The sequence below is a fragment of the Rhipicephalus microplus genome, chromosome 5 (assembly GCF_043290135.1).
Source record: "Rhipicephalus microplus isolate Deutch F79 chromosome 5, USDA_Rmic, whole genome shotgun sequence".
In the NCBI taxonomy this organism is placed as follows: domain Eukaryota; kingdom Metazoa; phylum Arthropoda; class Arachnida; order Ixodida; family Ixodidae; genus Rhipicephalus; species Rhipicephalus microplus.
In genome coordinates this window covers 30,964,212-30,991,221 of record NC_134704.1, presented here as the reverse complement: position 1 = coordinate 30,991,221, position 27,010 = coordinate 30,964,212, and the positions used below count along the sequence as shown (strand labels likewise).

The following is a 27,010-nucleotide window of genomic DNA, read 5'->3' as shown; positions in this document are numbered from 1 at the left end:
AGTCACACACACAATTCTTTTCGCTACGTCCCGTCAAGATACCTCTTCCGGCGCTACGACATTCGCTACGTAAGCCAAGGTCTTGCCATACGTGTTGTCAAACTCGAGCATGTCTGCGCGAAAAATCAGATGGTAAAAACATATAAACGATCTATATATGCATTCAGTGCGCACTCTAAGCTGTACGTATTAACATTCTGTTTTAGAGATTTTGCGCCGTGGCATCGGATGTGTCCGTATAGGCCACTGGCTCATAGAGTTAGCGATTAAACAATTGAGTTTGGCACGTGTCTAAGCTGCGTCTAATTGCGTGTGATAAAATAAATAAATATAAAAAAACGCGCACACCTGTATTGAACATGGCAAATTTGTTTTCTCAAGAAACTTCAACTAGCTCCACTTTGCAGACACTGATGAAACAGAGAAGCAGGTGGCCCTGCCTTGATCACGATATCCCGTTCCTGTGTTTTGCAAGACATTCAGATTTGGGGTATCACTGTTCTTTACTAAACGCTTCGTCAAGCTTTGAGGTGGTTGAAAAGCCTCCACCGCTTGTAACTTCCAGTGTCGCGTGACAGTGACATGGCTATGATAACACGCATGATTTTTTTTCTTAGTTTCCACTTGTGTGCAGTGGGATTTTCCAAATTTCTGTGGCACATGCCATTTTGTTGCGCTAACCAGTGCCTTCATCTTTAGTGGACCAGTGTTGAGTGGTCGTATCTACCCTTGTTTATGTGGCGCGTACTCGTTTGCGATGCCCACAAGTGTTACAACGCATGTCGGACACGAACGCCTCGATTGGGCACAGCTTCGCTGGTAAACATGTACTCGTACTTGCCAAACAACTGCGCCTGTAGGCCATCTTAAAATGTACAAGTGCTATAGATTGCGTCAAGTGTCGCACAGCCCACAAAAATTGAACAAGAACTAAAAGGAATATATCGAACCTTGATGGCCTAAAGAGCGTGCGGGAAACATATTGTGTACAGCTTACAACAGAGCGCTCCTGCATATGAAACAAGGACCACCACAAGCGAGTGATCAAGAGTTTAGTATATATCATCAGTTCTGTTGAAACTTTCACCTCATGCACGTCCTTCCAGTGAATATTTAGTTCACTAAGATTAATTGTACGACTAGCATTTGATGTGATTTTTGTTGTTTAAAAAAGCAGCATGAGTAAGGTTGAATTGTGCGTCCGCCGAGCTTTTCTTCGCTCACCCTTTCCACTCGCTCAGAGATAGCAGACGTCGGATCGTGCTCGGTCATCTGTTTCGGTTTCCATGCCAAGCATGAAGATCGGAAAGATAAGGAACGGGAGCTATGTGCGGCATGCAAGGGACGGCAAACGCAGTAAACCAACCAAGCATTCATTGAAGGTGCTTCAGCTGGGGCGTTGCATGCCTAGTAAGGCTGTAGGGTGTTCTAGTACAGTTCTCGGAAGTCTTCTTGGGGTTTCCAAATGACAACAGGTAAGCTCGAACATGTTACTTTGATTTGAGCACGTTGGTATTTTGCACAATCTGGCCACTTCTGTCCCATCCGTTCCGAGTGAATTTGCTTGAGAGCAGTGTCTCTGATTGATTGATTTGTGGGGTTTAACGTCCCAAAACCACCATATGATTATGAGAGACGCCGTAGTGGAGGGCTCCGGAAATTTTGACCACCTGGGGTTCTTTAACGTGCACCCGAGAGCAGTGTCTCTACTAGACCCGTTCACCAGGAATGTGGCCGACCTTCTGCAGGCGATTTGATTGATTGATGTGTGGGGTTTAATATCCCAAAACCACCATATTATTATGAGAGACGCCATAGTGGAGGGCTCCGGAAATTTAGACCACATGGTGTTCTTTAACGTGCACCCAAATCTGAGCACACGGGCTGTTATGCTAGCGAGTCCTCGTCAAACGACCGTGCCTCTGAAAAAGGCAATCTGGGTCAAGGCCAGCCCGCAGTCTGCCTGGCGCGATCACCTCGACGGCGTGAACACGCGCGGCGCTCCTCTGGCCCACGTGCAGTGAGTCAGTTGCGCACGTGACAGCGAGCCGGCGTCCTCGTGTCAGGTGGTCTGACGCATGGCGCGGCGGCGCCATTGGCGGAATCTGCCCGGACGACCAGCGGCGCTTCTGATTGGACTTTTTGGTTGGACCCGGTGCAAATAAAAGAAGCCCTGCGGCGCGTCGCGATCGGCGGTCCTATGTGAGAGGCGTCCCCGTGTCGGAGTGCCGACATGTGTGTGAGTCAGCGGTCTTAGGCGAAAGGCTGAACTATGTGTTAGAGAGAAGAGCTCGGCTCTTCGAGTCTCTGTCGGCCCCAGTGCCGAAATTGTAACGCCTCTGTATATATGCTGTACATAAACCTTGTTTGACTCACCGTCGTCTCGTCCGCTCGTCTGATCAGCTCTGCGCAGAAGCAGTCGCGAGCTGAGAAACATACGCTACCAAACGGCTGGTGACCTTCCCGGCGGAGTCGGAAGCAGTGGCGCCTTCGGGGCCGTGTCGGCGTCGCCGTCTTTCGCAACAGTGGTGGCTTCGGCGGGATCGGTCCGTCGTTCGCAACAGTGGTGGCTTCGGCGGGATCGGTCCGCCGTTTCGCAACAGTGGTGGCTGCGGCGGGATAGGCCCGTCGTTTCTCAACAGTGGTTGGCAGCTGCGGGATTGGCCGGCGTCAGCGACATCGATGCGGTGAGTGCCTGATGTTTTCCCCTCAGTTCACCAGACTACTCTAGCTCAGGTTGTAGTAGTTTAGAGAAAGGGCTGTGTGAAGCATTGAAGTGAGCTTTGATCGTTTCAAGCCAAGTTGAAGTGCTTTGAAACCAAAGTTAATGCGGAGGTGGTAAACACGGGAGTGTGAAAAATTGCTTGCGCGTCTTGCTAGTAGGCTTATAGTGGGTACGGCAAGTAGATTCTTAACAGGGGCAAACAGCAAGAGGCTAGTGTGAACGATGGAGAACCTTAAAGTGAAGGAACTCATCGAAATTTGTGAGGAACTCGGCATTACTTTGGGCCGTGCGAAACGAAAGCAAGCGATCCTTGAGATCATGAAGGATGAGGGAGTGTCGGCTGAGGAAGTCGATGAGGCCTGGGCGGATATCAAAGCACGCCGTGAGGAGGCTGAAAGGCGAGAAGTAGAAGCTCGCGAACGTGAAGAAGTTGAAAGGCGCGAACGTCGCGAGCGCGAGGAGGCCGAGAGACAAGAGCGCCTAGAGTTGAAACGATTAGAATTGGCAATCCTACAGTGTTCGCAGGCGCCTAGCGCAGCTTCTCCGACGATGCAGGTCAGCGGTATTAGAATTCGGGATCAACTGCCACCGTTCGTAGTAGGCGAGGACATGGCGAAGTATCTCGTCAAGTTTGAACACGTCTGTGAGCGAAATGCTTTGGAGCAGTCTCTTTGGGCGCGGAACCTGCTAGCTCTTCTTCCCGGCGAAGTGTCCGACGCGATAACTTGCTTGTCGAGGGAAGCGTTTGAGAGCTATGACGAGGTTAAGGAAGTGCTCTTGAGACGTTATAAGTTGTCACCCGAGGCTTTCAGACAAAGGTTCCGGTATGCTGAAAAGGGGAATGAGTCACACGTTGACTTCGTGTTTCGTCTTAAAGCCGATTTAATTGAATGGCTCAAGGGCGAAGGTGTTTATGACGACCGCGATAAAGTGGTGGAATGCGTTGCATTGGAGCAATTCTACCGCTGCATCGAGGAGGATGTCAAACTTTGGCTGCAGGACAGACTTGGGGACGTACAGTTAAACAAGGCAGCTGAGTTAGCTGAGGAGTATTATACTCGCCGAAAGTTGCATAGCAGGGCAGCGCGCGTTGAAAAGGATGAAAGGAAAGAGGGCTTTTCAAGGAAACCTGATCAACGGAAACCCGCTCCGCACCGTAATTTCAAGAAGGACCCGTCTCTTACGAAGGACAGTGTAGGGGAAGGGCAAACAGAAGCGGAGAAATCGAGTGAGGTTTCTACCACACAGGCATTAGAACCGGAAAACAAACGGAAGCCGCTAATCTGCTACAACTGTAAAAAGGAAGGGCACATCGCGAGAAACTGTCAGGAAAAGTTTGCCTTCGCAACGATCCGAGAATCAGAAAAAAACATTCGGTTGTTGGAGCCGTATCTCCAAGAAATTAGGGTGAATAAGAAAACGTGCCGAGCACTTAGAGACTCAGCGGCAACCATGGACGTTGTCCATCCTTCATTGGTATCTCCGGATGACTTCACAGGAGAATGCGCGTGGATCAGGCAGGTCGCCGAGGAGCAGAGTGTTCGCTTACCAATCGCCAAGGTTGTCATTAAAGGCCCGTTCGGTGAGCTTCGCACCGAAGCGGCTGTGTCTGCCGCGCTAAATGATCGTTTTTCTTATCTTTTCTCCAACAACTCGGAGCAGCTTCTCAAAGAGCAGGGCAAATCGTTCTTCCCCAACCTAGCGTGCATGGCTCTCACGCGATCGCAAGCGCGAAAGCTTTCGCGGAAGCTTGACTTGGTTCCATGCGGTGAACTCTCAAGTGACCTTGTCGGCGGGTCGACGGAACCCCAGAAAGGAAAGTTTCCGCATGAGTCATGTGAGCAGTCACGCGAGCGGCCCGTCGCCGAACCTAGCTGCGCGGTTTCCGGAGAAAGGGGAGACGACATGGCGCCATTGAATCAGAGCGAGAGGGCTGCAACGCTCTCGCCTGTAGTGGAAAGCCAAATTGAAGCGCTAGTGGAAAGCCAAATTGAAGCGCTAGTGGAAAGCCAAATTGAAGCGCTAGTGGAAAGCCAAATTGAAGCGCTAGTGGAAAGCCAAATTGAAGCGCGAGTGGAAAGCCAGAAAAACGCGGCGAAAGTGCTGTCGAAGGAGCACTACGAGAAATCGGGGAAGAAGCGCGCTTTTGAAGTTGATAATCAGGTAATGCGGCTGCAGCCACCCAAAAGGAACAAGCTTGAGGTTGATTGGGAAGGGCCCGCCAAAGTATTATCGAAGCCTTGCGATACAAATTATGAGGTGCAAGTAGGAAGGCGGCAGAACAAAATTTACAACTTGATGAAACCCAATGTTCAACATCAAGCGGTCGTAAATCAGCTGTTGAAGGTTTCAGAGGAAGAGGAAGCAGAAAATTTGAGTTCTAGTGAGGTGATCGAGGGGGGATCGAAAGTAATCCGGGAGCAGATAAACCTAGAGCCTAGCTTAAGTGAAGGAGGACCTGAGAAGGAGGACCTGAAAAAGATTGGTTCCGAGTTTGAAGACGTGTTTTCGGACCGCCCCGGAAACACGAGGGTGATCGAACACGATATCGAGCTAAGCGGTGAGGAGTCAATCCGTAGCAAGCCGTATCGTTGTTCCCATGTGCAACGTCGAAAGTGTGAGCCGCTCTTGGTGCCGCATAGGTATCGTCGCCTAAAAGTGGCCGGTTACTGAGGTGGAGCATGTTGCTCCACAGCGCAACTTTGACGTTCGCTAAAGAAAAAAAAAAGGGAAAGGTAAACGCTAATGCAGGTGCATTGAGCAGTGCGTTCCAGCTAGTAACTTCTCAACCTTTCGGTTTCTCGCTGGCGATTCGGGGCAAAATTTTGACCTCATCACGACCTGGGCTGAGCGCTCTCGTTCAGAGTGATCTCAAGGGGCCAACTTTATGTGGTATTCTAATTCGTTACGTTGTTGTACGTGGAAAAAAAATTTAGTTGTCATTTTAAGAGTCTTGTGTCCCACATGTGCCTCTTGATGTAGAGGGAACAAAATTCCGATAGACACGTAGATAGGTATATGTTGTACTATACTTTGTCTGGTGTTCTGTCGGGTGACCGAAGGCACTTGCGTGTGTCGTGTGTTGTCTGTTGTCGATCCGTTCTTGGCAAGTTGCAGAACCATCGACAAGTGCTGAAACCGAAGATGGTCAGAAGAGACGAGTGAAGCTGGTCAGCAAGTTGTGGCGACAAGCCAGTGGGGCTGGGATCCGTCGTCAAAATGGGATGTGTTCCCGGAACAGTCTGGAGCTGTAGTCTCCCCATGGCCCTGGAGGCGAACCTGGAGGGACCTGGCGAACGAGCGCACCTGACATCCGAGCCCCGTGGAAGCAGCTCGTCTTTCCGGTGCATTGTCTGGCGGCGGGGGTGCTGTTATGCCAGCGAGTCCTCGTCAAACGACCGTGCCTCTGAAAAAGGCAATCTGGGTCAAGGCCAGCCCGCAGTCTGCCTGGCGCGATCACCTCGACGGCGTGAACACGCGCGGCGCTCCTCTGGCCCACGTGCAGTGAGTCAGTTGCGCACGTGACAGCGAGCCGGCGTCCTCGTGTCAGGTGGTCTGACGCATGGCGCGGCGGCGCCATTGGCGGAATCTGCCCGGACGACCAGCGGCGCTTCTGATTGGACTTTTTGGTTGGACCCGGTGCAAATAAAAGAAGCCCTGCGGCGCGTCGCGATCGGCGGTCCTATGTGAGAGGCGTCCCCGTGTCGGAGTGCCGACATGTGTGTGAGTCAGCGGTCTTAGGCGAAAGGCTGAACTATGTGTTAGAGAGAAGAGCTCGGCTCTTCGAGTCTCTGTCGGCCCCAGTGCCGAAATTGTAACGCCTCTGTATATATGCTGTACATAAACCTTGTTTGACTCACCGTCGTCTCGTCCGCTCGTCTGATCAGCTCTGCGCAGAAGCAGTCGCGAGCTGAGAAACATACGCTACCAAACGGCTGGTGACCTTCCCGGCGGAGTCGGAAGCAGTGGCGCCTTCGGGGCCGTGTCGGCGTCGCCGTCTTTCGCAACAGTGGTGGCTTCGGCGGGATCGGTCCGTCGTTCGCAACAGTGGTGGCTTCGGCGGGATCGGTCCGCCGTTTCGCAACATGGCCTACGACATTTCCGCCTCCATCGGAAATGCGGCCGCCGCAGCCTGGATTCGATCCCGTGACCAGCGGGTAAGCAGCCGAGTACCTTATAGCCAATAGACCGCCGCGGCAAGGTCTTCTGCGAGCGAGTTGGTGACATAGTTTAAATTAGCTTCTTGAGAGCGCGTTGCGGACACAGTTCTCTGCATAGATTTACGCTTGAAGGAGACTTCCAAAGGCTGGAAGGGGTCGTTTATTAGGTTCAGGGGGAGCTCAGGAGCAGTCGACTAGTTAGGGATCCACCCAATCCCTAGCTGATTATTTCTACGGCTTATTTTGGACTGAAATAATCTTTCACAGTCCAATTTTCACACGCACACAAGCATATTTGTCCATACACCGCTGTTTTTCGCCGAAAACCGTCAATTTTTGGGTGACCATGTCATGACTCCTTTAAAAAACAAATAGTTATGAAAATTTGTTATTGAAGTCTTCCAATGCGGAATTCGACGTATCACTGTAGACCACTGCTATATGAGGTTACAAATTGTAACGATCGAGTCGGTACTCGCTCAAACGTTGTGTGAGGTTGCTTGCGTTAAAAAAAAACGCCCAAGTCTATAATGAATGCGGTACATTCATGTTCTGGAAAAAAATTACGTGCCAACCGTACGCGATAGACTTACCTACATCGGTCTATATATTAGTAAATTTCCTAGAACGTGTAAACATTGATTCGACAATGGGGATAGCGTGGCCTGGATTGTGCGAAACATCAGACGTATTTTAGATGCTCTAATAACGGTCGAGTACGCTGATTCCACCTCTTACGTGTTCCTGGTGCATTGCACTGCCCACTTCTCTCCCGCGGGATGTAGCTGCAGACTTTGAGGCGTTGTACGGGAACGAGAGATCTTCCGCTTAACGTGCGCAGACCGAGGGCTACGTCGCCGGCCTTGAAGAGCCAGATGATCAGTGCGCCTGGCTTAACCACGTTGACCGAAAGCTCCCAGCGTTCCCGGTGACCGATCGTCTGGAGCGGGGCGTCTTTCTCGTCGAACACAGATTACGTCTCGGCCTCTTCGAACCGACCACCATAGTTCACCTACGGGAAAGTTCAAACGGTTAAATACATGAAGTTTCGTACAAATACACTATATATATGGGACTCTGGCGCTGGTGTCTATGGTTGCGTGGCGATTCAGCGAACATAGGAATGATGGGTAGTGCATAGATTTGTCTACTCTTCGCACTTTCGGCTCGGTTTGACTTCGCGTGGCTTGGAGATGCTTTGTCACGAAAAAAAAAAAATCGGGAAACGTGTAGCAGTTACGCTTCCCCACAACAACCTTTTAGCCTCACCAATTGAAATCGGGTCGCGAAGTTCGAAAGGGTCCGTTCGTAACAAAACCAAAGGACTGCAGTAAACGAATTCACTAGTTGGGTTGAAGCCCGCAAGCACGAAGACGAGGCAAATTCAAGTACTACCCGCCATTTCTATGGTTGCTCGACGATCGCAGAGCCAGAGTTCCCTCTAGTTAATTTTAGGAAACTCTGTGGGTAAATATACTGACAGTCATTCATGTTCGCTAGCAACCACCGACCCCCTATTCAACACATGCCGAGAGCTCTCAAAGGTATCTGATCTAGCCGGCTGTAATCAACAAATCTACTCTTCAAGGGCAGGGGCAGTGAAGAAATTAGAAAAAAAAGCAGGGGGGTGGCGGTGATAAAAACATTAATCATAAATTGTTGTCATTTTTAAGAAAGCTTGGGACTACTCATATGTTATACAGTGCCGCGTGTGTTTATTTTGATGTGTTCGGATTTCACCCCAACGATCTTTAGCAACTGAAATACTGAAAAAAAATGGCTGCGTTCCATCAAGGAAGATGCTCTTATCTGTACTGTGTTTAAATTTGCTTCCCCGATGGTACGTGCCTTTTTTGTGTTTAAGTAAGCATGTACCAACTAGCCCAACAAAAAGTTTTATAAATTTACTCTTAGGAACGCTTGGAATGCAAGCGTATTACTTTCCTCTTCTTTGTTCTCTACTGCTTTCCTCATCTTTCCCCCTTGCCCCGCTGCGGTGCTCTAGTGGCTAAGGTACTCGGCTGCCGACCCGCAGGTCGCGGGATCGAATCCTAGCTGCGGCGGCTGCTTTCCGATGGAGGCGGAAATGGTGTAGGCCCGTGTGCTCAGATTTTGGTGCACGTTAAAGAACCCCAGGTGGTCGGAATTTCCGGAGCCCACCGCTACAGCGTCTCTCATAATCATATGGTGGTTTTGGGACGTCCAACTCCACAAATCAATCAGAATAGTATCGCCTGCTCGGGAGCTTACGCGAGCACTTGAGATAAGGCTCGAATGTGAGAAGGCACGTCACACGTGAGCCATGAGCGCCATCTGGCAGTTTTCTTGGAAAACAAAGCGTGCGGCTCTGAGACGGGTGTGCGCGCCCATCTCAGAGGTGATAAGGTGTAGAACGCAAGGCGACGGGTAGGTGCCACCACCGTCTCGTCTTATCAAAGCGTTGGAAACACTCGCCTTTTCGTGCAAGCGTTGCATGGTCAGCGTAAGGTGATAAACGCTACGGTCCTTAGATATACTTATGTATGCATTTCTAGTAAAAGACGCACATGCAGAATATGTACGGGTTGTTATGGTGCCCCAGATTTGCGCAATAATTGCTTTTTAATCGGCTATCACACAAGTATGAACGCTCAACCTTGAGCAACATTGGTGGGTGCTGCGGATGGGGTCAGCCGTTTGAGGTGTCGGCTGATGCCGTTTCAAGTAACCGGTGCCGTTAAGTGTGGACAGACATGTACAGACAGACAGACATACAGACAGACAGACAGACAGACAGACAGACAGACAGACAGACAGACAGACAGACTAAAATTTTTGTGTCGAAGGTACCCAAGAAAGACTATCATCTTTAAAAAAGAATGCTTGATACCAGCCAGTCAAGTCTGTGGAGCTGATGAGCATACTTATTGGTCAAATACATACATACATACATACATACATACATACATACATACATACATACATACATACATACATACATACATACATACATACATACATACATACATACATACATACGTGTGTGTGTGTGGTAGCAATATGTGTGGACCATGGTATACGAACCACTGACCTAGGATCTCTAGGCTGTTCAACGGAAAAAAACCTTATCGATAACAGAGTAGATATTTGTCCTTGCTGATAGCACTCAATGCACATTATCGTCAACAGCACAAATATTTCGCTGCCGTAACCAACCTTGTGCCTGCACCTAGGGTCGCCGTTGGGTCCCACCATGTTTCCGCCCCAGCAGGCCGGTAGTGAGTCCGCGTCAGCGATCTCCAGGAGGCGCTTTTTCCAATCGTCTGTCAGGGAGGGAATAGTATTTATTGTTTAGTTAGATACAGGCAACCTAATTGCGTACTGCCGCAGAATGGCATCTAAAAATTTTACCTAAGCTTTCCATGCGCCTGCATATGACAGTGTGTATTTTTTGAGCGCGTTTATATGCTTCTAAGGAACAGCTACATCGGTAACCCTTTTCAGATCAGCGTCTGATGGCTCCGAGGCATTCGTATTTTCCGTCGACTGCAGCGTTATCTTTCGGAATCTGAACCTTTTTTGTGCATAAGTTCTCACCATCCTGCGAAAATGTCGTCGATTCTTCAACATTTGAATGTGAACTGAGCTGATCAGGTGAAACCGAAAAGCTTTCCTGCTGTAGTTTCTTACGTCATCACTGTGCATGCTAGAGGGATTTACAAGGATTGAAAAACCCCGCCACGGTGGTCTAGTGGCTAAGGTACTCGGCTGCTGACGCGCAGGTCGTGGAATCGAATCCCGGCTGCAGCGGATGCATTTTCGATGGAGGTGAAAATGCTGCAGGCCAGTGTGCTCAGATTCGGGTGCACGTTAAAGAACCCCAGGTGGTCAAAATTTCTGGAGCCCTGCACTAGGGCGCCACTCATAATCATATGGTGTTTTTGGGACGTTAAACCCAAGGAGGATACATAAAACTTGCTGGAGTGGAAGGGACGCTGTGCGAGTGAAGCCAGCCGCCGCCATCTTGCCAGTGGCAAAAAGCGTGCTCAGCGCCCTCGCGAGCTGCTGATTTCGTCCGTTCTTGTTTCACCTTGTCGGCTTGTAAAGACAAATGGTTTACAATGGTTGCCTCTTGCGTCATTTACGGATGTGCCAACAGGTTGAAAAAAGGTTGTGACCTCACATTCCACCTGTACGTACACGAAAACGTCTTTGACATAGCCATTCCGCGCTCGTTACTAAAGGGAGCTATAGCTGACGCGATCTAAGCATGCAAAACATAACAGTCCGTATTTGTTTTACAGATTTACTAAAAATCCCGTAACGCGGAGCCTCTGGGAGTGGGCCGTTCGCCGTGAGAAGTAGAATGCGAAAGACTGAGATCACTTCGCTCTGTGCACTTCGCGCCAGAGTGCTTTGACCACCTCTTTGACATTGAAGGGAAACATGTGAAATGGGGTTATGAAGTGGCATTGAAGGCACTTCAACGAGAAGAAGGGTTGTGGCTCGGAAACAAACTTACGAAAGTCCACGTCCAATGGGAAAAGCAAGAAAATGAGGGTGTGATATGCTGTACAACTGAACGAGTGCCTCAGTTGCCGACGCTTTGGACTTCTGCGAACAAAAGCTAAAGCTGCCGCAATTCAAGGGTGCCAGCACAAGATCTACGTTTATTAGAACTTTTGATGGCTTGTTTGACATCTTAAACTCCAGGAACCCGCTTGCAAGGTCGTACAAAGCGCCCCTTCGGCAAGGGAACGAAGCATTCTGGAAATCGTTTTTTTTTTTTGTGGAGACTCGAACGTACATAAACGGGCTGAGATATCCGGCAGTGACAGAAGGACTGAAAAAAAATGGATTCATTGGTTTTTGGATATGCATGGCAAGCACGGAAAGAATGTTTGACAGACTTGTCAGCCAGGGTCAGCTGAAATACTTACTGACACACAAACTCAGTCCAGACTATGCCGAAAACTTTTTTGAATCAATACGTGGATGAGGCGGCCATAACAACAACCCAACAGCTTCGCAGTTTATGGCTCTATTGGTTCAGACGGAAGTCACGTCTTCAAGTTCTGGACACTGCTCCCAACATGTTCTCTCCGTATTGAGTGCAACGACTCCTGCAGCCATGGTACATCCAAAAAGCAATCTCACTGACATGCGCTAGGCCCCAGTCCTGCAGCTCGATGACCACGACAATACGCATCGCATTGACTAGCCCGAAAGCTTTTCTGCTTTTGTCAATTCCGTGGTGCCATACATAGCAGGCTTCATTGTTCGAAAGGTCGAACTGCAACTACCTATGAAGAGTGCATAGCAGCCATGCACTCAGATGAGCTGACACCTTTAATTAAATGTAAGAGGCGAGGTGGTCTTTTTTTACCGTCGCGAGATGTCATTAGCCCCTGTAAAGAAGTCGAGGACTGAGGTGGCTACAGGCTGAATGTGATTCCATCACAACGGTGAAGTCTAGAGCAAGACACCTCATCCTGAAAAATCTATGAGCTTCCTCCGAGAAAAACTGGTTCCATAAACTAGAGCAGCACGTCCTAGACTTTGATACGCTTGATAATCAGGTTTACAGTTTGTGCAGGCAAATCGCTGAACAATACGTAAAAGTGAGGATACAACACATGACGAAGGAAAAAAAACCGAGAATCGGTCAAAAGTAAGGTGGGACCACTTTTGACAAGGGCAATAATTTTCAACCACCAGTAGGGCACCTATGTTTTCGATTATGTGTTTGCTTTAGGCATCGCGATTTGATGCATATGCACTTTAATTGAGTTCTCTACATGCCACTTGGCTGCGTACAGGTCGCAATAAACATTTACAACCAGAGTTACTTGTTTTCGTTGCTTTATAAACACACGAGTCACTTCACCCGCAGCGCGGTGAAGCATTAAATTTGAAGCGCTCGGCTCTTTTCTGCCACTGGCAACATGGCCGCCGCATGCTCGGCGCGGCTTCACTCTCTCCCGTAGCGGCGCATAGGCGGCTTCCACTCCAGCAAGTTTTATGTATCCTCCTTGGTTAAACCTCACATATTAGTCCACCAATCAATCAATCAATCAATCAATCAATAAACCAATCAATCAATAAATCAATCAATAAATCAATCAATAAATCAATCAATAAATCAATCAATCAATCGATCGATCGATTTAGAATTGAAAAACGATGCTGGCGTAGTTTCTGCGGCACATTTTCTCCTCACACAACTGTTCCGAACATGTGGTTTATAATTCGAGCATTGAACGGTTCTGTAACACAGACTTTCCCATTTCTTGCCCTCGCTTTGGCTGTGGACACACGGTAGATAATAGTGCTTGACGAATTTTGTGCGTTCCTTTGTGGACTTTGCTTTTCATCAGATAGTGCGGGATTTATTATCTGTTTCAATCTCAAAGCAGAAAATTAATGCTTGTTATTGGGGGCATCATCCTCAGAAAGACTCCGCATTCAAATCAAGAGAGCTGCAATGTTCAATTGCTTCATGCCGCCAAAAGTCTGCAGCACGACCTGATGGCATGTCTTAGAATGCGACAAGGGACCTCGGGCCGAGAGCCACAAAAGCTCTTTTAGACATCTACGATAATATATGGACAGAATAAATTGTACCGCCCCCTCGGAAAGTAGCTCGAGTTATTCCAATTCTAAAACCCGGAAAGACGCTCTTGCGCCTTGATTCTTTTCGTCCAGTTAGCTTGACAAGCTGCTTATGAAAGTAATGAACAAGATGATTGACGCGCGGCTTCAGTGGTGGTGCAACGAAACGGATGTGTTGTCCAACAACTTAACCGGTTTTCGAAAAACAGATGCACCAATGGATGCTATACTGGATATAGTAACATATGTGAAACACCAACACGCCTGTGCTAACGGGACTATTCCAGTATTTTTGGACATAAAGAGGACATTCGATCCCGTCAATCACGTGTTGGAACTTGGAATTTCCGGCATGGTCCTTGCGATGGCTTTTTCAGTTTTTATCTGGTCACAAAATATTTGTCCATACGGGTGAAGGAAAGAGTACCGAACATGGTTTCAAGCAGGGAGTGCAACAGGGAAGTGTGCCTAGTCTCTATTCAACTGCGTTATGGCCGATTTAGTAGAAGACTGCCACCTAGTTTACGTTTATCGCTGTATGCGGATGTGTGCATTTGGATATTTGGAAATAATGTTCGATTCATTCAGAGGAAATTAGAAGACATAATTACCGTCCACAATTTTTTATAGAGTTGGATAGCACTGTCACATGCGAAGACAGCTGTCTCACCCTTCACCCGTAAGAAGTTCAAAAATTTCAATCTTAGTCAGGAAGGGCAGCCTTTAGAGTTTTTGACACAACATCTATTTCTTGAAATAATCCTTGATCGGCAGCTATCCTGGACACCACACATTAAAAAAAAAAAAAAAACTGGAAAGCGATGTTAGTTCAGTAGTGAATGTACCTGGAGGAATTGCTGGCACTTCGTGGGGTGGATCAGTATAGTCACTACTAACTGTTTGCAATTCTCTTATAAGACAAATAATTGCATACTCTGTTTCAATTTTTCAAGTCACGGCGTTTCAGCCACGTCGGAAAAAAGACTAAAGGAATTTCAGCCAGGGGATTACGGATATGTTTAGGACTTCGAGTTCCCTTGTAATAGCAGAGACTCATTCATGGCAGAAAGAAAATCTGTGGTCTAGAACGCGTCACCATGAGCACAGACAACGCACAACAATGGACAAACCCATCAGCGTCACCGAACGTCATGGCGTATAGAGGGTTCGCTTCGTCATCACCCTCATCGTAAGTACGGGCAAAGGAGAACACACAAAGGGCAAGCCTAGACTCTAATATCCTTCGCTCTCCTAAAGTACACAGGCGCAAGAAAGAACAGGACGTGCAGATGAGCGCTAACTTTCTTTACTCTATAGCGCTCGTCTGGTCTTCCTATACGAGCGCTGTTTACCAGCGCTTTAGAATAGGCAAGTGCTAACTTCGTCTTGTACATAGCTCTCATCTGGTCTTCCTGTTGTTTCGTCTGCCACTGTATTTTGCAGTACTTGTTCAATATGTGTATCCCCTTCTGCTTGCATGATTAGCCACTGCTAACTTGAGTGAACTCAGCATGACTTATTAGTACACTTAAAGCCAGCCCATATTGTAACAATATTGGGGATATACTCTAAGAAGCAATGGCCAAATTCCCTGAGAGCCACACAATACCATATAGGTCCAATGCAGCCAGTAGCGTAAGCCATAAATTCTGTGTCACCCAGAACATCAATCAGCAACACACGAGTGGGCCCTTACCTTTACCGTAGACTTCGAACTTGTCAGCCGTTCTGTCGGACAATATCATTCGCGCATATTTCCACAGAATAGAATAGAAACTTGGTGCTGCAATGACCAATCATAAAGCCATTGAAATTATAAACAAATCAGCAGTTGAGAATACCGCCGCATGTCATACACAGACACGAAAGGTACGGTCAGGTCGTGGAAGATCGTGCAAGATACTGCGAAGACGTACCGTTGATGACTATGACCTTCTCAAGGCACTCCGGGTAGTTGTCTTCCACCATCCTAACTAAGGCGGCTGCAGTCTTGAACACTGCAAAAGAGGAATTCGAGCGTCAGATAGTTTGTGCACCAAGCAAAACTCTGCTATCGTGAGCGGATGACGTCTCGGGCGCCAATTCGTTAATAGCTAAGTCGGGACAAGCGGTTTTTACGCCAGACATGTGCCCCACCACTGAGCATTGAGGTGACCCGCGTGTGAAGGTTATTTCAAAAAGACGTAAAAAGACTTCCGACTTCGAATCTAAGCCACAGTCGTTGCTGTCCGATACTTCGTACCCTTACTGTTGGAAAAATACTTGTCGCTTCGTCTGTCAATTTTCTTCGTACGTTACATGCGCGTAAACATTTTTGAACCTGAATTAACGTAGCTGCACCTCCATTCATTTCTAATAATGATAATTGTGAGGGTTTTACGCCCTAAAACCACGATATGAACATGAGTGAGAGCACCGGAAATTCGAACCATCTGGTTTTTATTGTGCAGTTAAATCTATATGTACGGAGTATTTCACATCCATTGAAGTGCGGCTACGAAGTCCGAGATTTGAACCCGCAACTTTTACGTCAGTAGTCGTACACAAAAACCCCTATACCCTGAATACCTCGACAGGGTCTGCAATCCCTTCAGGAACCCCGTTTTTCTATAGTACGCTATTTAGGCCCTGGACGCATTCATAACAGTTTTCACAATCCAGTGGAAACCTCTGCATACTCTAGGGTACAGTACACTCATATTGCTTCAAAGCTGATCTACTGCGCAGACACAAGAGACATGAAAGAAAACAAAATCGACGAGGTACCATCTTTCATGTCTCTCGCTCCTGTACGCTGGTTTAGTTATGCTGTCATACCAACTCACCCTACTTAATTGCCCTTTCGTAGCATTTCTTACCGTGCCAGGAGTAGATATGACCACGGACCACTTTATCCAAGTCAGCCACCGCATAGTGGGTGTGAATTTCTCGCCCCACCTGATGATAGAACGGAAGCATTGGCACGTATAGACATGGAAGTCTAAATGATATAGCTGTGCATCACATCCATGCAGAGTGCATGACTCGGTGTCTTAATAGGAGCTAGCAAAGAACTCTTTACGCTGCTTTACGAGCAAGCCTCCTGCGAAATTTTGATTGATTTAGTCTATATAAAGTTCATCGGCATCTGTAAATCAATGTTCGAAGTAACCCGGCAAGCTTATGCGGTATGAAGGGCATTTGGAGACCGCCTTATTTAGACAGCAAATGCAGACGAGACTCATTTTGATGACATAGTGAGCCTCATTTTTTCTTCGTGAATGTATCTCCCTTTGACGGAAATATTCATGGTCATTTGTCCTTGGAAGTTTTCGTCCAACCATGATGTTTTCAATCGATCAATCAATCAATCAATCAATCAATCAATCAATCACCTTTTGGGAGGAGTTCCTGCAGACTGATGCCATGTACTCCAGTAGGTAGATGCCATGGCGCTTGATAACCTCAGGATTCAGTGCCTTCAACATTGCTGCAAAACACACATATACACGCAAACTCATGATAGTGTGCGCATTGTAGTCTGCCGTAACGTGGTGTCTTAATAAGCCCTTTCCTAGACGTAACAATATCTATTACGACGAACAAGGGGAGGGGGTTATAGTGTGAGGCGATATGTTGAGCAGGTCGATCGACGGTCTGCTGACTCGCTGTGAAGTGGTACCAACTTTATAATCTTCCAAGTAAGGCCCATGTTTGAAGGTGTTGCCATTGTAAGCTACTTAAAATAAAAACGATGCTACATATGTACGCTCCAGTAAAAGTGTGATATTCTTTTCGGAAAGTTACGATTTCCACTCTCACTCGGAACCCTCGACTCTCCGACGAGAGTGCAACAATGTTCAAGCAGAACTCAGGTTGCCTCTGCCTCTTTAAATATATTTATATACGCGTCAAGTAAGAACTCCAAAAGAGTCAAAGAACTCTTTCTTTGTCTGCCTGCCTCCTTAAGGGACGTCATTTTGGTTAATACAATTGAGTGTGTGCTTGTACAGCAATATTTATTTTACTACAGCTCTCATTGAAAGCTTTGTCTACTATCGCTGTTCTTTTTTTTTTTTTTTAGTCGGCCATGTCACTACCTGCCCATGCTTGACTTCGGAAAAGTTCGGCGCCAAGGTAAACACACTAACCTATAGCTCTTGAATTTTCCGCAGAAACTCCATCGTCAACTCTCCGCTTGAGAAATGTTCAGGCCCGCGCTTCTGTATGTATATCCAATGCAGAAGGAAGACTCACCGTTGACGTTTACTCCGCATGGCATTATCCACATGGGGCGTCCGTCTTTGCAAGGGTTCAAAAAATAACCGGGAAAGTTCTCTTTCAGTATCTGTGGAAAGGAGGAATGACAGCTGACTGACTATCACTGCGCGCTGGGCAGAAAGTTTATCAGTACATCGAAGAACTGCATAGCTCGTTCGATCGATTTCAGTTTGACTTTGTCACTTGGCCGTAGCCGTGACCATCATTGAAAAAAACAAAAAAACTAATATATATATATATATATATATATATATATATATATATATATATATATATATATATATATATATATATATATATATATATATATATATATATATATATATATATATATATATATATATATATATTGCGTTCGATGCTCTATCAACTTAACTATCACGTCGCGGCTATCCCCCCAGCCACTTTATTGGTTTTATATGTGAATTTAAACGTGGGAGTGTCAGTGAGCGCCACCTGTAGCCGTGGTGGCGAGTGTGGCACACTCTTTTTAAGAGCCTGTATGGCGTCAGGTAGCACGTGAACTTATTACGAGCTGGCAGCTGACCATTAGTCCCTCGTATAGAGCCTAACGGCACCAAGTCTGCCAGTACGGGACCCTCGGTAATGAATAAGGGAAAGAAGTGTATACCTAAGGGCTAGTTTTTCCATCTTTTGATACAATATTAATGAGATATAACAGACAATAATGCCAAGGAATGTATAGAGGAAGTTACTAGAACCAATGCAGTGTAAATAAGCAATGTAAATATATATATGGCGCTGGTATGTCTGTGTGATGCCAAGAATTCCTTCTTGAGTGGATTCGTTGAGTCACTGATAAAATCGGTTATATTTTGCTAACTTATATACTTGGCTATATCGTTATCCAGTGCAAGACATGTTTAGTGATGGTGAATTAGTGGTGTGCGAGCCCCGTAATTGATAACGCGACTACTACTTAGAGATATAGAACGTCACGGGGGCGTCGCGAGTAAATTGTTTTTCGTGTTTGCGTGTTGTCTTCATAGGCTACCTTAGTAGATTTCTTGGTACTGCAGCAGAGTTACCCACTAACCCAGTTAACTTTATTTTCGACTAAAGCTTTCCTCCGATTAGGTTAATAACCGCACTAATATGTCAGCGCACTGTAGATCGGGCATGCACGCGCGCTGTAAGCATGCAAAGCCTCTTTTAGCGATTTTTTTTTTTTTGCGGGAGGCGTTCGAGATATGCCAAGCCGTCACGATGGCCTAGATTACCCATGAACTCCTAATTTACTCCACATATGCAAGACACGAATACGGGCTTCTTGTAAGGAAGTTATTCGGTTTACTGAGCTGTTCAATTCCCACGTACAGTGGAAGCGGAACGGCTCGGTGCTCTCCCATAGTTGAGTATCAAGTACCCGAAGTCGTTAAACATTTTTTTCTAAACTCAATTAATAAGGAGCGTACTTCAGGTATTTCGTAGGTGTGCAGAATGTCGTCCGCGCCGTTCTCCTTTCGCCACTGGAGGTGCTGCGTTTACAAGAAACAAAACAACAAAATGAGACCTCTGTAAAACCACTTTAACGGCCAACTCTTAGCGAAATCGCTCTGATTCACGTTCTGGTGGTAATCGGTAGAAGACAATAGGATGTTTCTTATTTCGTGTCATGGTTTGAAGAACAATAATCGCGAAAAACGACATAGCCCCGCCGCGGTGGTCTAGTGGCTAAGGTACTCGGCTACTGACCCGCAGGTCGCGGGTTCAAATCCCGGCTGCGGCGGCTGCATTTCCGATGGAGGCGGAAATGTCGTAGACCCTTGTGCTCAGATTTGGGTGCACGTTAAAGAACCCCAGGTGGTCCAAATTTCCGGAGTCCTCCACTACGGCGTCTCTCATAATCAATAGGTGGTTTTTGGACGTTAAACCCCACAAATCAATCAAATCAATCAAAAAACGACATGTCATGAAACTTGAGCTTTATCTTCAAGACGAAGACGTGGAAACGCGATGGGGCCCGGTGGTGCACATAGTGTTTCTAATAACTGTTTATTGAAAATGTAGCAGCCGCAAATGTTACAACCGGCTGCGCTAGGATTTCCTTGGTATTCTTTGTTATCGGACCCGCACTTAGCCTTTGGATACAGGTCTGACAACTGCTAGTTGTCTGTGAAATGAAGTGAATTCATTGTTTTTAACTTAGATGCGAGAAAAGGAACGTTAAAGCGCATTTGGCTGTTTCAAAATATCCTAGAATGTTCGCTCTCGGACAACGCTGATGTTTCGCTCAAAACCAGTTATTTCGATGCCGACGCCTTCACCAACACCCAGAATTTTTGGAATACGAGCTCGTTAACACTATACCGAAAAAATAGAAAGAGAAAATTCGGAGGCGACCGTAATCACTGACTGAGGTGTCTACACTCGTACGTTAGTGCGGATGCAAACTATAGACCTGTGCGCCGCACCAAAATTGCCGGCGGTGGTGTGCTGCAGGGGGGAAGGGCGAGGCGGGGGTTAGGATTAAGGTTTGAAGCTTGTTCCTTGCATAAAAAAAAAACCTTTTTGCTGAAAGTGCGAGGCACTCAGCGTGATAACATGTCTATGTTATTTATTTACCAATACTTCTCTCTGTTTTAGAGACATAGCAGGTGTAAATACAAATGTCGAGCAACTTGAAAAAATGCAATTGATCAAAGTACATGCTTACGCAATCCTTTTTTTTTTCAATGGCTAAGCACCAAGTATGAGCAGGTAACCATAAAAATATTTACAAAAATGCACGCTCTGCACAAAAGAAAAAAAAGAGAACGAGAAGAATTCATGAATTGATGTAACCACGCACAATATTATGAGAATCAAATCACCGGGAACGGTGTGCCAAGATGCAACGAAGGTAACGGGGTGCTATAGAGCACTCGAACCTGTGTGAACTGTTTTCTTTATGCAGGAGGATAACACGATTGCAACCGCCCCGATGTTCGAGAGGTGCTGCCGCGATAAAACGTGCGCATGCTAAATCGGGGAAGAAAACAATTTTTAACTGAGATTTCTGGTATATGGGCCATTCGAGAGTATTTTCCCTAATAACGTCACGTGAATCAGCGTTCTGGCGTCACGAATAGCGCTGAAAGAACGAGAAACGCCCAAGAAAGAATAGCACGCCGGATTGTATATTTTCAGAAGCTGTTTTAGGGCCCTTATATGGACGGGGCATGCAAACGCCGACACAAGAGAGCAGTCACGACAGCGCAAACACTGCTCTGAAAGTTTTTAAAGCTGCAGAATGGTAGGTGAAGTTATGTATTTTTTTTTTGCCCAGATTCCCGATCGGGTTAAAATAAAACCAATGGCGACGCACCGCAATTATTTCGAGGCGGCGGCGGCGACGTGGTCTCTCTCGGAACTTCGGCTGTGGCGCGAACGACGTGGGCAAAAACGGGTGGCGGAGCAGTGCGGTGGCGCGCAGCTCGAGTTCGAACCCAGCTCCACAAGGAGCATTCTTTCGGCTTTATTGAGAAAGAGAGAGAGAAGAAACTTTATTCAAGTGTCCCTGCTGAGGTCAAAGGTAGCGGGGGGCCGGGAGACGGGCCCCTCTGTAACCCCCTTCCTCAGGCGGCGGCCAGGCCTTGAATCCCATGCCTTGAATCGCCACGCTCAACGTAGGCGCCCGTACCTACCGCTACATCCGCAACTTTTTTAAAGGACAGGACAGCCACACTCTCGGTCAACGATTTGCCTGCACCTTCCATCACTCTCGGTGGGAAAGGGACACCACAGGGGTCGGTCCTCTCTCCATTCCTTTTCAACCTGGCCATGCTTCACCTTCCACCACTTCTAGAAGATATCCCTCACCTCCACCACAGCATATACGGGGACGATATCACCTTGTGGATTGCCAGAGGTAGTGACGGAGGGATACGAGATGCACTTCGATTGGCGATTGATAGAATCACAACTTACGCTGAACAACGAGGATTGTCCTGCTCGCCCCAAAAGCCAGAGTTACTCGTCTATCGACCTAGATCTCCCTACAACAGATACCTTCCCACGATAAATCTGCATGTGCAACATCACCCTATACGAACAGTCCCTACCATTCGGCTTTATTGAGTTATTCTTTCATGGCGATGATGGTCTTATTAGACAGAGGGACGGATCATTTTTTTTTCTCGTTCTGTCCGCACAACAATGCTTACGTGTACGGCCATGATGGATCAGTGGCTATATAAGGAGCTTGGCTGCTCACCCCAAGGTCACGGGTTTGATACGGGCGGCCACATTTCTGTGTAATTGAGAAGGCCCGTGAAGACCACTTCTGTGAAGCAGACGTGAGCAGCCGGTTTCTGCTGTGTGGGGCGACGCCTTGCGGCATTTACAGGCCCATGTGGGGTCAATATGACTATTAGGCTGCGCATGCTCCTGACACATCATATCATAGACCGAAACTGCCTCAAGGTGTCGCTCCGCTCGGTAAAAACCAGCTGCTGGCGCGCTGTACAAATACGTGGACGTGCATGGCTGTACTGTGCGATGTCAGTGCAGTTTAAAGAACACCAGATTAAAAAAAAAAACTTGAGGATACCTCAACCACAGCGTCTTTCTTAATCATATCAAGGTTTTGTGACGTAAAACCCCAAATATTATTATTATTTTTAAGAAATGCTTACGCACCAAGAAGTAAAGGTTGCGGCCTATTGACGGAAACGCAATTCGCTGCAAAGTTTGTGTGTATGAACTGTAATAAATTGTCCCAGATATGCTGGCCAACGTTGGTGACGCCATGTGACCTGACACGCCACATGAGAGTCCAGAACTGCCTAAAAGTGTCGGCCCGCTCAGCAACGACACCCTGCAACTGTGCGAACGATTGGCGCGTCGATAACTAATCCAAACGTTCGCACAGTTTCCAGGGTCTAATTTACCGATCAACACTGCACGTGTCCTCACCAATCATTACTCGCGGCGCGCAAGCACTGTAGTCATACTCACGTCACAATACATTTTCTTCGCCTTGGTGACATCGAAGTCTCGCGCTGGTTTCGGGACCCACACATGCGAAGGAAGCATTGTATAAGGTGTGATGCGTGCCGTTTCCCCTAGCATCACTAACTATTTGTTCTTTCAACTGGGAGATGAAATTGAAAATGTATTAACGTTCCTACCTCTGCAAGAGCTTTATTTGTATTTCAGTGTCTTGGTTGTGTACTTGTATGACATTTTGTTCTCTGCCGCATTAAGACCAGGCTGGCATGGTGCACCTCTCGATGGCTTACCTCTCTATTTTTGTGTTTGTCGTTAGTGGTTAAGGGTAGACATTCGCTAATAATAATAATAATAATAATAATAATAATAATAATAATAATAATAATAATAATAATAATAATAATAATAATAATATTATTAATAATAATGTGGCGTCATTGAGCCAGCACTCACCCCTGAGCCAACGTAGCAGGTAGGCATCCGTATCCGAGGCCCTCCTCACGTCGGAGACTGCCTTACGAAACTGCACGGTTCATTATAACATCCTACTACGTACACGCATATATCAACCCCACTAGTATAAGTAAACACGAAGTAGTCACTGTGACGCAGGTCGCTAAATGCCATGATCTGACACACATCGTGGCATGACGACAAAAAAAAAGTTCGGCAGATCCCACGTACCTAGGGCGACCGACGTTGTGCGAAATACGCGGAGGGAAGATGACCAGGCTGTAGCTAACGAGGTTGCTTAGGCGAATGGGTACATGCTTCACATAAAAAACAGCGCCAATAACAAGGGACAAGAAAAGGAGACAGATAGCGCCGTTGTTAGTCTCCTTCTTTTCTTGTCCTGTTGGCGCTGTTTTTAGGGGCGAAGCTCCTTAGGGCGTGGGCTGTGCGTCCCCTGTAGCCTGTATGTAGCCACCTCTAGTTTAGTTCTTGCAGTGTTCACTAGATGGCGGTACCGTCCCCTGTATGTAGCCACCTCTAGTTTAGTTCTTGCAGTGTTCACTAGATGGCGGTACCGTCTCCTGTATGTAGGGTCGGACGTGTTTTTGGAGAGCTCCGGAATGACAGCTACAGATAAGTGTTTTTGCATGTTTCCAGCTTGCCTCTGTATGTAGCGTTATGAGAACGTAAGGCGCTAGCGTAAAGCTTGATTAGGTCTAGTACGGTGTACGTTTTTTTTTTAGTATTCTGTACTATGTCTTTTTTTTGCTCCAGCCACCACGTGGCTGAGGCCTGCGCGTAGACCGACCACGTGCATGCGCAGGTGCTGTGAAGTGTAGCGTATTTATGTATTATTGTGGTTCTTTTTGGCTTAGACCAGTGTATTTTAGTACAGTTTTCTAACACGTGGGCATCGGTAAACTGAGCTAGCCATGGTCAAAAAGACCGTAAAGTGTTCAGAGTGCGGGGTAGGGCGGAAGGTGGAAATTAGTGCGGAAGAGAAAGCAGAAGATGACGCCAAGTGTAGACAGTGCGAGTTCGAGGAGAAAATGAAAAATATGATGGCGGTCCAGAGTGGGCTCATGGAGAAAATCGCAGAGCTGGAGAATGCATTGGCGAAGGAGCGAGAGAAAACGTCAGCCATGGAGGAAAGGCTCCGGGCAGCCGAGAAGGGCCTATCGAAGGTCGTGAAGGGGAACGAAGACGCAGGTGACGGCGGAAGCATTATGGCGACGACCCCCCGTGCGGGAGAGATGAGGGAAACAGGCATGACAAAGGCAGATACATTGGCCACAGGGCCCAGCTACCGGGAAGTAGTTTTGAGGGAGGGAGGGAGCAAACCAGCAGCCGTGACTCACGCTAGTCACCTAGTCAGCAGCCAGGTGCAGGTTTCAGAAGGAATGTCTGAACAGGTCATCATCGCCGGTGACTCAAATTTAGTCCGATGCGCAGGGGCAATCAAAGAAAGGGTGAAAGGCGACAAGAGAGTTGCGATAGGGACGTTCCCAGGACAAACGCTGGGGACAGTAATGAGTCAAGCGGGTGAACAACTCGAAGCTAAAGCTAACAATCGTAACCTCGTTGTAATTGCGGGAGGGTTAAATGACGTCCTGAAAAAAGAATCGTCAGGACTAGCGACGACCTTGGCGAAAGGGGTGGATGACATGCGCACCGTGTCCCCCCAGGTGCAAATTGTAGTATGCACAGTACCGGAAGTACCAGTACGCAACGTCAACCTGCAAAGAGCGGTTGTCGACGCAAACAAAGAGATATGGCGAATTAGTCGAGAGAAGGGTTTCGAGGTAGTGGATTTAAACAGGGAAGTGCACAGGTGGGGTGGATTCCAAAGAGACAAGATTCATTTCGATAAGAGGCTTGGACACGAGGTGGGCTGGCGACTGGCAGGACGCGCAGTAGCTTTTTTGGGGGGCTCACGGGCCCTTCGGAGTCCGGGGTAGCTCGTAACAGGGAAAACAACCAGGAGGACGCTTTGACAGGTAGAATTGCGAAAAACCAGAAAAAAGGTAAAAGAAAAAGGAAAAAGGCGCGTGTTGCAATTAGTTACATAAACATGCAGGGTGGCAGAAAGAAGGCAAAATGGTTAGAGATTGAGGAGCAGTTAAACAAAGAACAGATAGGCGTGTATGCGGTTACAGAAACACACCTTAGAGACTTGGAAGAGCCACCACATATTAAAAACTATGTTTGGGAAGGGTGTAACAGGACCATATCGGAAAGGAAAGGTGGGGGTGTAGGAATGCTAATTCACCGCGGAGCCAAATGGGTTAGAGTGAAACAGACGTGTTCAGAGCACCTCTGGGTTCTGGGCACAGTAGGTGGAAAGGAAACGTGGCTAGGGGTAGCCTACTTGTGGACGGGGAATAACTGCAGAGAAAAGAATCAGGAGATAGTGGATTGCATGAGTGCGGATATTAAGGAATTTGGTAATGGGGCCGAAATCATCCTTCTAGGGGACACGAATGCCCACATACATGACCTTGACGGATATTCAGACACCAATGGGAAGTTATTACTAAATCTTTGCGAGCAACATAGTCTGGAGATAGTTAACACGGGGCCTAAATGTGACGGCCAGATCACATGGGAAGTCGGAAACAAGCAATCAAGTATTGATTATTGTCTCATGACTGAAGGAATTTACCACAAACTGACAGAAATGAGGATAGACGAGGAAGGCATTAACAGCTTGGGTAGTGATCATAAACGAATAACATTACAAATGGGACACGAAACTAAAAATATGAGCATGGAATCAAAGTCTGGCAGCTCGTATTTAAATGACAAACAAATAATAAATATAGCCGCAAGAGTCGAGGAAGAAGTAGGCGAAATACCAGGCAAGGACTGGGAGTATAGTGAGCTGTTACATCTAATGACGAAGGAGATAGGGAAAGAGAAGAAAACTGTTTGCTGGAAAGGAAAAAGGAAGCCAAAAAGTTGGTGGAACAAGGAAATCCGGGAGGCGATCGAGAAGCGACGCGAAGCATCACGGGAGCATAGAAAGGCAAAAAAGGAGAAGCGGCCGCAGGACGAAGTCAAAAAAATATGGGAAATATATTTGGAGAAAAAATCCCTTGTACAGAAATTGGTAGAGGCAAAAATTAAAGTTGAAAGTGAACGCTGGATGACAGAGATACACGAAAAAAAGGAGGCCGCGCCAGAGATTTTTTGGAGCCACATAAAGGCGCTAGGTAGGAAGTCTGTCACAACGCAACAACATATTCCAGATGAAGGAGGAAATCAATTGGAAGGGTACGAAGCGCTAGGTTACATCCAAAAGGTAACAGCCGATTCGTTTCAAAAGAGCGTCCAGGGGATCTCCCCGGTGAGAAAAAGTGTGGCGGAGAAAGCAACAGAGGAAGAGCTAGTACTTGATAATTTCAACTGGAAAAAGGCCGAAGGAAAAATTCCAAAGCGCACTGCCGCGGGTTTAGATGGGATTCGCGTTAGCCTCATTAACGAACTAGGACATAACACTAAAGAAGCATTGTTAAAAGTAGTAGAAAAAAGCTTAAAGGACGGACAAATACCGGACAGTTGGCGACAAAGTAGAATGAACTTAATCTATAAAGGCAAGGGAGAAAAGGACAAGATTCGCTCGTATAGACCACTAACCATTACATCGGTACTATACAGGTTGGCGATGCAAGCAGTAAAAATGAAAATAGAAACATGGGCCGAACATAACGATATTTTGGGAGAACTTCAGAACGGATTTCGAGTCGACAGGCGGTTAGACGATAACCTGTTTGTTCTCACTCAGTGTATAGAAATATCTAAAATAGAGAATAGGCCCTTGTACGTGGCTTTCCTAGACATCACTGGGGCATACGACAACGTTAATCAG

The 27,010-nt window shown here is 47.0% G+C and overlaps 1 protein-coding gene and 1 long non-coding RNA gene across 2 annotated transcripts in view; one reads left to right on the top strand and one right to left on the bottom strand.

Moving 5' to 3' along the window:
- The first annotated feature begins 1,362 nt into the window (after nt 1–1,362).
- Nucleotides 1,363–27,010, top strand: part of LOC142817714 (uncharacterized) — a 52,233-nt gene continuing 26,585 nt past the window's right edge. Inside the window, exons 1-2 of the long non-coding RNA XR_012895318.1 lie at nt 1,363–1,475; nt 17,540–17,592. This is a non-coding gene — a long non-coding RNA (uncharacterized LOC142817714). The remainder of the gene's footprint in view (nt 1,476–17,539; nt 17,593–27,010) is intronic.
- LOC119174772 (SEC14-like protein 4) lies at nt 7,651–16,943 on the bottom strand. The gene is made up of 6 exons (XM_037425825.2): nt 16,851–16,943; nt 16,335–16,413; nt 15,393–15,473; nt 15,173–15,259; nt 10,081–10,187; nt 7,651–7,897 (listed from the first exon to the last, which is right to left on the bottom strand). Exons 1-6 carry the CDS (start codon nt 16,941–16,943, stop codon nt 7,859–7,861), a joined length of 486 nt encoding a protein of 161 aa, XP_037281722.2. The 3' UTR covers nt 7,651–7,858.